The sequence below is a fragment of the Aptenodytes forsteri genome, unplaced genomic scaffold (genome assembly GCF_000699145.1).
Source record: "Aptenodytes forsteri isolate BGI_AS27 unplaced genomic scaffold, ASM69914v1 Scaffold147, whole genome shotgun sequence".
In the NCBI taxonomy this organism is placed as follows: Eukaryota; Metazoa; Chordata; class Aves; order Sphenisciformes; family Spheniscidae; genus Aptenodytes; species Aptenodytes forsteri.
In genome coordinates, this window is record NW_008795320.1 from 1,726,466 (window position 1) to 1,735,430 (window position 8,965).

Consider the following 8,965-nt stretch of genomic DNA (forward strand, 5'->3'; position numbering starts at 1 on the left):
GCCACGCTCTTGCAGACTGCTCCATCACCAAGTTCCTGAACCGCATCCTGGGTCTGGAGGTGGACAAGCAGAACATGCTCTTCCAGTATTTTTCTGACACCTTTGACTATCTGATTGAAAAGGACAAGAAGGAGGGCAAATACGACATGGGCATCCTAGGTATGGAGAAAAGAGGGGTGGCCAGACCTCTCCCTGCTGCACCCTTGAGGTTCTCTGCTCCTCCCTGTGCTGACTGATGGCTGTTCCACGGCCATCTCGGGCACTGCCGTGTCCCCACACAGCACAGATCTTGAGACTCTTGCAGGGAGAGGAGGCGGTACGGGAAAATGTATCTTACAGCAGTCTTTTCTCCTTCTACAGATTTAGCCCCAGGAGTGGATGAGATCTACGAGGAGAGCAAGGAGGTTTTTCTGACCCCTGGGCACCCACAGGATGGGCAGGTCGTGTTTTATAAGGTAGGCAGCCTGCACAGCTATCTCTGCAGTCCAGTCGCTCCAGTGCTTCCCAGTCTGGGGCTGTGAGCTGCTGGGTCCTTCCCCCTGCCCTGTGGCTTTGTGTCATGTTTGTGTCACATCTGCCTTGGCCATGAGCAGGTGACTGATGCTGGGAGTTACACGGAGGAGGCAAGGAGAGGCCCTGTCCTGCCCCAGGGGCTCGGAGCTGCCATAGCCGGGAGGGCAGTCTGGCAGTGCCTGTTTCTAGGCTACAGCAGCACCAAGTTTTTGCTGGGGGTGTGATTTGTGAGACAGACACTGATGCAATTGTCCTGTGCTCTAAAGTTACAGAATCCCTGTTTGTCCCTGTTTAGATCAGTGTCGACAGAGGCTTAAAGTGGGAGGAAGCTTATGAGAAGTCACTCAAACTGACAGGATCCTTCGATGGGTTCTACCTCTCCTACAAGGTAGGTCCGTGGGCTCTGCCAGGGTGGCACCTCATCTTGGAGGATGACTCCAATGGGAGAAGGTCCACCACGACTGTAAGAGGTCTACGTCTGACCTCTTGCTGGGGACTGGGAGATGCCTCCAAGAGCCTCAATCCTGGAAGGAAGGGGGTTAGTTTAGAGGAGTATGGGCTTTGGGGAGAGAGGCTGTGACTGTAACCATCAGCTCTACCCTGACAGATGCGAGGCTGCAAACACACCTGTCTGCTGGCAGAGCAGAGCCGTGGGAAGAACTTCATCCTCTACAAGCCAAATATTGGGAAGCAAAGCCAGCCTGAGAGCCTGGACAGTCTGCAGAAGAAATACCGGCGGGTAGGTGGGAGCTGTAGCCCTCCAGTGTGGGGAGAGGGAAAAGCCTCTTTCTCTGGGCAGAGGTGGCTTTGGAAGGACATTTACTGTAACCTCTTTACAGCTCCTCGTAGCCCTGTTGTGGATTGGGCAGAGGTAGTGGTAGCACCCAGGTGTCCTGACTCCCAGCCCTGGATTTCAATTCTCAGCTGCGTGTTGGACAGTGGAAAATCTCTAATGCTGTGTGTTTCTTCCGCAGGTGCTGCCCGAGGAAGCCAAGGAGCACTGGGAGAGCAGTTACCACTTCTCCTTGAAGAAGTGTAACCATGCCGTCTGGTAAGGCATCTGCAGCCCCAACCTGTCCTACCCTCCCCAAGGCAGAGCTGGTGTTGGGGAGAGGGTCCCTGGCTGTGGCAGTGGGGAAGGACCATGCCGGGGAGGCTGTGGGTGGGGGGTCCTGCTCTGCCGTGGGAGCCTGTGCTGATTCGGGTGGTTTTCTCCCATTTGAACTGAAGGAACAGGAGCTGCAAGCTGATCCAGGAGGGGAAGGAGTGCTTCCAGGGCATGCGCCTCCGTCACTACTACATGCTGTGTGGGGCCCTGCTGCGGGTCTGGAGCAAGATCGCCAGCATCATGGCAGACATCACCAACACCAGCTACCTGCAGATCGTCCGCCTCAAGACCAAGGAGAAGAAGAAACAAGTCGGTGGGTGAAGCGCTGGGAAGGGGAAGGGGAGCAGGACATTTTAGGAGAGGAAAGAAGGGGTCCCGCTGCCCAGTGCCAAGATTCCCTTCCTAAAAAGGGGTTTGTTCCAGCCTGGAAGCACCCACTGCTTAGGTGACCCCATGGGAAGGAGGCGACCTGGGGCTACCCTGGTGTGAGTTTGGGCACTGGGCAGAGGGTGTGAGCCAGGCCGGAGCTGCCCGCTCCATGCCCATGTGAAGCGGTGCTGTTGCTGCCTGCTAGGAGCCTGCCGTGAAGCTGCTTTTGCTCTGGTTGCAGTCCCGTCTCCCTGCTCTGCAGCCCGGCCGAGAGGCGAAGCAGGCTGGGAGTGTGCTTGACAAATGGGCCCCAGTGCTGCTGCCCATCCCTCTGTCCCCACAGTGCCCCGTCCCTTCCCGGAGTGCTTTGGGGACTGATGCACATTCCTCCCCTAGGGATAAAGATCCCCGAGAGCTGTGTCCGTAAGGTGCTGGAGGAGCTGAAGCAGATGGACGAGAATGTGAAGCGAAAGCACAACCGACTCCTCCAGGCCCAAGAGCAGAGCCCGCAGTTCTCCCTGCCGCTGCACATCCTGCCACAGCCCCTGGACCTCACGCAGACGGGGCCTGGGGTCCCCCTGCCCAGGCACCCCCTGCGCCAGGACGAGATCCTGGACTTGACCTACAGCCCTCCCAGCAACAGCATTCCCGACGTGGTGATGAACCCAGAGCCTGGTGCGTTGTGCTTCCCCTCGGAGCCCATTCTCCAACCACACCAGCAGCACAGGTTACCCTTTGGCTTCAGCCACCCTTCTGCCTTCAAGAGCCCGGCCCCTGTCCTGGATGGGAACATGCCTCTGAGCTCCTCGCTGCACGAACACCTGCCTCTGCCTCACCCAGGACCCTTGCAGACACTGCAGCAGCAGCAGGAAGATTTTGTCCAACAGGATGGGAATATCAATTTTAGAGAGATCCTGGAGGACATGCTAAGGACGTTAAATGGGGCCCCCCAGGAGAACATACTCCCCCAGGAGCGCCAGAGTGTGATCCAGTTCAGTGGGCCTTTCCCAGAGTTCTGAAAGCCCGCTGGGCACGCCAGGTGATGCTTGGCCGCTGTGGATCCATATCCTTTGGTGCAGAGGTGAGAGCTGGGGAGCCCCGGCTTTTCTACTGGTTTGGACTGACCCTTTTCTGTTTTTGAGGGAAGAAAAAAACCCTATAGTTCCTTAAAGAAAAGTTTATTTATGTATAATATACAGTCAGGCATGTATAGATTTGTATATAACATGTGCTTGGGGCGACTTGAGTGCTGCCAAGTTCAGCTGATCTGGACTGATGGTCTCTGCTGTGTTCGAGTCCTGCTCAAAGGTCAGTGCCCGTGTAGGACTGAGGAGAGACGCCCCCTCCTCTGTGCCCGTCCCCCTGCAGACTACTGAGTTTCCAAGCTGGGTCGTGCCTTCCCCAGCCCTCCAGCCCAGACAGCTGGTCCCCCCAAGAGCTGGCTGACCAAACTGTGTCTGCATTGGCTGCTGCCAGCTTTCCTCTTGGGCTGCCCCAGCCCTGCTGCGGGCCTTGAGGCTGCTCTGGAGGGCTGGGTCGGAAGGCAGGGGTGAAGGGGAAGGGAATGCTGTCCCAGAGGAGTCAGGAGCCACTGAGCTCAAGTGTCCCTCTGTGCAGGGCTGAGCAGGCGTAGCTGAGAGAAGCAAAACTGACTGCGCCTGCTCTGCCCTTCCCAGGAAGGGACACTGACACCTCTGGGGCTGCCTGAGCTCCGCAGGAGAGGGCAAGAGCTGGCTGCACCCGTGCCTCGTTTGTCGGTATCGTGGCAGAGCTTGTGAGTTTGTCAGAGCTCAGCCACACCGGGACCACGGGGAGATTCCCCAGAGCAGAAGGGCCGCACGTCCCATCAGCCTGTCCTGCACTTTAGCCTCGCAAGGTCGCTGTGGCTGGCCGTGCTTTGTTCATCTTCCTGCTATCATGTGGTGTCCTTTCACCTGGCCATCTCACCGGCCCTGTTCTGTAGGGCTTGTCCTTGGCTGGGCCGTGGACGCAGGCCCGGGTGTCTGGATCTGGGCGACCCAGCCCTGCCCACCGCTGACCTCGGTGAGAGCTGCTCCCAGGCCCCAGAAGGGAAGAGTTCCCTGGTGAGCACTGGGGATGTGCGGTTATCGCTGCTCACGCTGCAAATTCAACCTCCAGTACCAAAGAGCAAAGGTCTGCTTTGCAAAGCACTGCCCCAGACAACGCACTGCCCCTTGGCCAGGAGCGGCTGGGCGAGCTGCCTTCTCCCCAGGACAAAGGTAGCCTCCAGCCACCTTTGCCACCATCCCTGTTCCAGCAGCGTCTCACCTCGGCAGGTCCCGGGGAAACTGTCTTTTGTTCTCTCTTTAATCTAAGGAGTCTGGCAGGAAGCTGCCTGCTGGCAGGAATGCTCCGGGCCTGGCAGCTCCTCCGCAAGCCTCCCCTCTGCTGTGTTTCTTTTCTCTGCCTTGAGTCATCGAGGTATTTCCTAGAAGTGGCACCAGGATGTTTTCAGGGGAAGGACACGAGACCTTCCCTGGCTGGCCCGGCCCTTCCTCGGAGAGGACCTGGGGAAGGAGGTCCAGCCGGGAGAGGCCTCTGCTGGGGTCCCCCCATGCCCTGACAGGTCAGTCTTGAGGGGGCTGGAGCTTTACAGTGCCTGGTTGAGTCCCCTCCTCCAGGCAGAGAGCCTTGACCCCATCCATGTCCCCCCCCAGGGCTTAGGGACTGGCCGAGCGCCCTGTTTGCTGTTGGGAAGTGCTTTGGGTCAGTGTCCGCAGTGTTTGTGCTCCTGCTGAGACGGGAGCTACCTTCCCCGACACATTAAGACCGTGGACCTGCCCCACATGATGCACGCGTGGGTTCATTTTTGAGGTTGCTCTGGTCCCTCCCCTTCGTTTTGGGGGCTTGTCCGTACCCCCCACACTCCCTAGCTGGCATCTGCCTCCCACCAGCCCGCCTGGCCAGGGTCAGCCCTGCAGTCGGGGCCGCTCGGGGCTGCATTTTACTGCATTCAAGGAAACCTCCTTACCTCAAAGTAAACACCAAAGATGGGGAGCCCCTGCGTGCCCCCTCCCCGGGGCCCTGCTGCTGCCCTGAGAGGTTTGTGCTTTTCCCGCAGCTTTGCTCATGGCAGCCATGCTCGCCTCTAGCCGTGGGGCCGTCCAGGGATCGCCGCTTTCTTGGGGTGCCGCAACAGCCTTTTCCTAGTCCTGAACAGAGCAAGGCTCTCCCCTTCCCCAGACCCTCCTCTATTTAAAATATATCCCAGTCCACACCACTCATGGAGAGGCCCTGGCTTCGCCCGTGTCCTGGTTCGTTCGCTCGGCGCTCGCTGAATTCTTAGCGAGGAGAGAAAGGGACGCCGGGAAAACCCATTTCAGAGGGGCTTAAACTCAGGAATAGCGAGGAGGAATTCTCCCGCTAGGCACCCTCCGCCAGCCACTTCTCCGCTGTCACCCGGAGGCTTACCTGGTGGCTTTGACATTAATTTTAAAATATATGCAATTCTCCCTCCCTGATCTCTGGAAAGACAGAGAGCACCTTCAAGGAAGCCCTTCCCTGCCCCGATCCTGTGTTTTTGTCAGGGTTAATAATATGTAACAATATCTTTTAACTAAATTATTATGCAGTTGTCCTACTGATTGTATGTATTTTTAAATGAGTCCCTTTTTTTCTTCCCTTACACCTTTTTGTTAGCACTTTTTAATCTGCTTGTTGTTTGCCTTTGTTTTTCTATGTGTATTTATAATTAATTGAGATGTATATATGTAAAGAGATTTTTTTAGAATATGTGCCTTTGACTAATAATTCCTGAATTTTCTACTTGCCTCAGAAGGATAATTTTTCATTCTGCTCAGTAAAAATGGAAAGGAAGCCACATACGAGATTTCTGTAAGTCCCAGCTCTCTGTCTGTCTGTCCGTCTGTCCAGAGGTGTAGACCTGCCCCAGGATCCCATTTGGGACTCTGATCAGGATAGGGAATCCCGAGGGCCAGGGTCCTGCCGGCAGCTGGAGTTTATCTCCTGTGTCACCAACTCGGTGGCTGTTGAGGACTGCTGTCCCGAGCCACCCCCTTCTCCCGGGGCCGAGCCAGGCAGGGTCCGTGCGGAGGAGGATCCTCCCCGGAGCTAGCCCGAGCGCTGGCCTTCGACGAGGCTGCTCCTTCCTGGCTTCGCTGGGGAAAACACAGATAAAGGAGCCACTGTTCAGGCATGTTCCTCCAGCACGAGCCGTTGCTGTTTTGTCACTTGTGGCTGCTGCGGCGCCGGGACATCTCGCCCAGGCACTGCCGGCCCCGCTCTGTCCCTGCGGGAGGTGGGATGGTGGTGAGCCATGGGCGCTGGTAATGGAGGAGCAATTTGCATCTCGCCTTGTGCAACCACGGCTGGGCGTTGCGGTGCTGCCGAGAGAGTTCACGGCGAGACCGAATGGGGCTGCGGGGCAGCTCCCGAAACCAGCCCACCTACCCCGGGGGGGGGCTGAGCGGTCAGGCAGGCTGGAGCAGGATCCTCCTGGCATCTTTGACATGCCGGGCTCCGACTTGTGGGGACCAGCAAGGACCCTGGGGCTCTTCCCCACTCCACCCTTGGCCCCGCATCGAGGACAGGGCTCCCCATGGGGGCCCAGGGTGGTTGGGGGCTGTGGATGTTAAGGGGAGACCCAGCACCTCCCCCGGACCCTGGGGAAAAGAGGCAAAGCAGCACTCCTGCGCAGCAAGTCACCCGTGAAACACGAGCTCTCCCTGCCCACGGGAGACGCTGGCCCTCTCTGGACTCGGCCATTCAAGGCTGTGCTTTTGCAAGCACCGACAAGCTGCAGCTGAGACTTCCCGAGGAGGATGGATGCACCTGTGGTCAGACACGTCTCCAGCTACACGAGGTATTTCACCGTGTCCCAACATGACTTGGTTTTGTTTTGCAGTAATTGCTTCTGGCCGTGGCTTGTGCCACTGCTTGGAACTGTCCCCTTTGCTGCCCTGCCAGGGCCGGGAGGGGTTTCGGGGCCAGGGGGTGCTGCTGAGTGCCCAGACTTTGCCTGTAGTCTGTCAGCCTTCAGCTGTGTTCGGAGAAAAACAACCCAATTGCCTCATCAGGGCGAGGAAGGGTCCTAGGAGGGCCGAGTCCCAGCTGCGGTCCCAGAGGGAACGCATGCCTTCCCCCTGCACGAGCCCCTCGGGAGCGCCGGCTGACCCGGGATTAGTGTGCAATTCCCTGCTCAGCACTAACCAGGATTATCCCTGCTGGGCTCGGGAGTTGTGTAAGGTCTTGGCTCCCCTGCAAAGCTCTGGGTTCTCACCAGGAGCAGTGCAGCAGATCCAGCCTTGTCCAGCACTCGCTGCCACACACCCAGACACAACCGACTCATTTCTAGTACGTTTATTGCAAGGGGACACCAGATCCTGTTTTATGCCCACAGAAAAGGGCTGCCCAGCAGCGGCCGCCGGCCCTGTGAAGCCTTCTTCCAGCAGGTGCACGCCAGATCTTCAGGTCTGCCTCACCAGCAAGCTGGCTTGAAGACAGACCGTCATTGGGGCTGGATGAGCCTCCACAGGCAGCAGGAGGGCCGGTGCTGGGTCGAAGGGACAGTGCAGAGGTGAGATGAGCAGGTCTACAGGTAGGCAGGCAGGTCCTTCTCGATCACCTGTGAGACGGAAGAGAGCACTGTGCTGCGAGAACATCATTGCCCCAAAAACATGCCCGAAGCCTCCTCCATCCCGCCCCAGAGGGACTGCTTGGAACCACCGACCCACTGGTCGGTGCTGGGCACCCGCTTTCCCTGGTGCCACAGCCAACCCCCCCAGAGCACAGGGGTGCCTTTTCTCCTCCCAGCCAAAGGAGGAAGAGAGCCGAGACACAGCAGCGGAGCCTGCTCTGGAGTTGGCACTGTTGCACGTCCCCTTCTCCCGCGGGTCAGGCAGAGCTTTAACACCAACCACGCCGGCAGCAGACTTACGTAGGGATCCTCCATTGGACTGTACCTCTTCACCACTTGGCCCTCCCGGTTAATGAGGAACTGTGGAAGTGAAGCAGCACCCAGGTGAGCGAGTCCAGCTGTAACACGGGCTCTGCAGCCCTGCGAGAGCAGCCCAGGGGCAACCCCAGCTTCTGGTGGGGTTTGGCTGGGGCGGGTCCTGCCTGCAGAGCTGTAGCCCCTGGCAGGCCCGCTCCCCCCTCAGCTGGTTACTGCCTCTCTGGGACAGGGCTGGAGACAACCAGGCTAGGGTCTCCTGGGGGTCTCCAGGCACAGGGACCAGGACAGTGCAGGAACCCCTCGGGCCGCTCCTATCCCGACATCCAGGGTAACCGCACAGAGCAGAGCCTGTGTGTGAGGATCCCTCCTTCCTGCAATGCCTCAGGGACTCCCCACCGCCCCCCAAAGAGTGAGGGCGTGACCCGGGCAAGCCTGGGAGAAGGCAGCTGTGTCCTACCTTAGTGAAGTTCCACTTTATTGCACTAGGAGAGAAAAAAACAGAAGTGAGACGGTGGCAGAAAACCCCCTTCCTCCTGCTGCAGCCAACCCCTCCCTGCCTGCCGGGGTGGCTTCCACAGCCCCCCCCCCTCCCCACACTCACTTGCCCAGGGTGCCTCTTCCTTTGGGCTGCTCCTTCATCCACTTCCAGAGCGGGTGGGCATCGTCCCCGTTGACGTCGATCTTGCTGTACATGTCAAACTTCACACCGTAGTTTTCAGCAAATGCCTTAATCTGAGCGTTGTCCCCCGGCTCCTGAGGAAGGCAACAGAAGGGGTGTTCTGTGAGCGTCCCGGGGCCGCGCACGGAGCCCGGGGCTGCCCTTGCGCTCCCGGGGAGCCCTCGCCCCGCTCCCCCCGCATACCTGTTTTCCAAACTGGTTGCAGGGAAAGCCCAGGATGCGTAAACCCCTCTCAGCGTATCGGGCGTACAAGTCAACGAGCTGAGTGTAGTTTACAGCGGTTTTTCCTCATTTTGAAGCCACGTTGGTGATGATGCAGACGTAGCCTCTGGAAAGGGGGTGACGGCTCAGCAGCCGTTCC

The 8,965-nt window shown here is 58.4% G+C and overlaps 2 protein-coding genes across 2 annotated transcripts in view; one reads left to right on the top strand and one right to left on the bottom strand.

The window, feature by feature from the left end:
- SBNO2 (strawberry notch homolog 2) overlaps positions 1–5,855 on the top strand; it is a 68,944-nt gene extending 63,089 nt beyond the window's left edge. Inside the window, exons 26-32 of the mRNA XM_009279788.2 lie at positions 16–159; positions 361–455; positions 809–901; positions 1,121–1,252; positions 1,488–1,564; positions 1,744–1,934; positions 2,387–5,855. Coding sequence (XP_009278063.1) covers positions 16–159; positions 361–455; positions 809–901; positions 1,121–1,252; positions 1,488–1,564; positions 1,744–1,934; positions 2,387–3,009 — 1,355 coding nt within the window. The 3' untranslated portion in view covers positions 3,010–5,855. The remainder of the gene's footprint in view (positions 1–15; positions 160–360; positions 456–808; positions 902–1,120; positions 1,253–1,487; positions 1,565–1,743; positions 1,935–2,386) is intronic.
- A 1,459-nt stretch (positions 5,856–7,314) lies between these two features.
- On the bottom strand, positions 7,315–8,934 carry GPX4 (glutathione peroxidase 4; the record flags this gene model as incomplete). Its single annotated transcript, XM_009279892.1, has 5 exons — positions 7,315–7,595; positions 7,908–7,967; positions 8,383–8,407; positions 8,527–8,678; positions 8,788–8,934. Coding segments are annotated over 5 exons (417 nt in total), but the record flags the coding sequence as incomplete, so codon positions are not given.
- Positions 8,935–8,965: the final 31 nt, after the last annotated feature.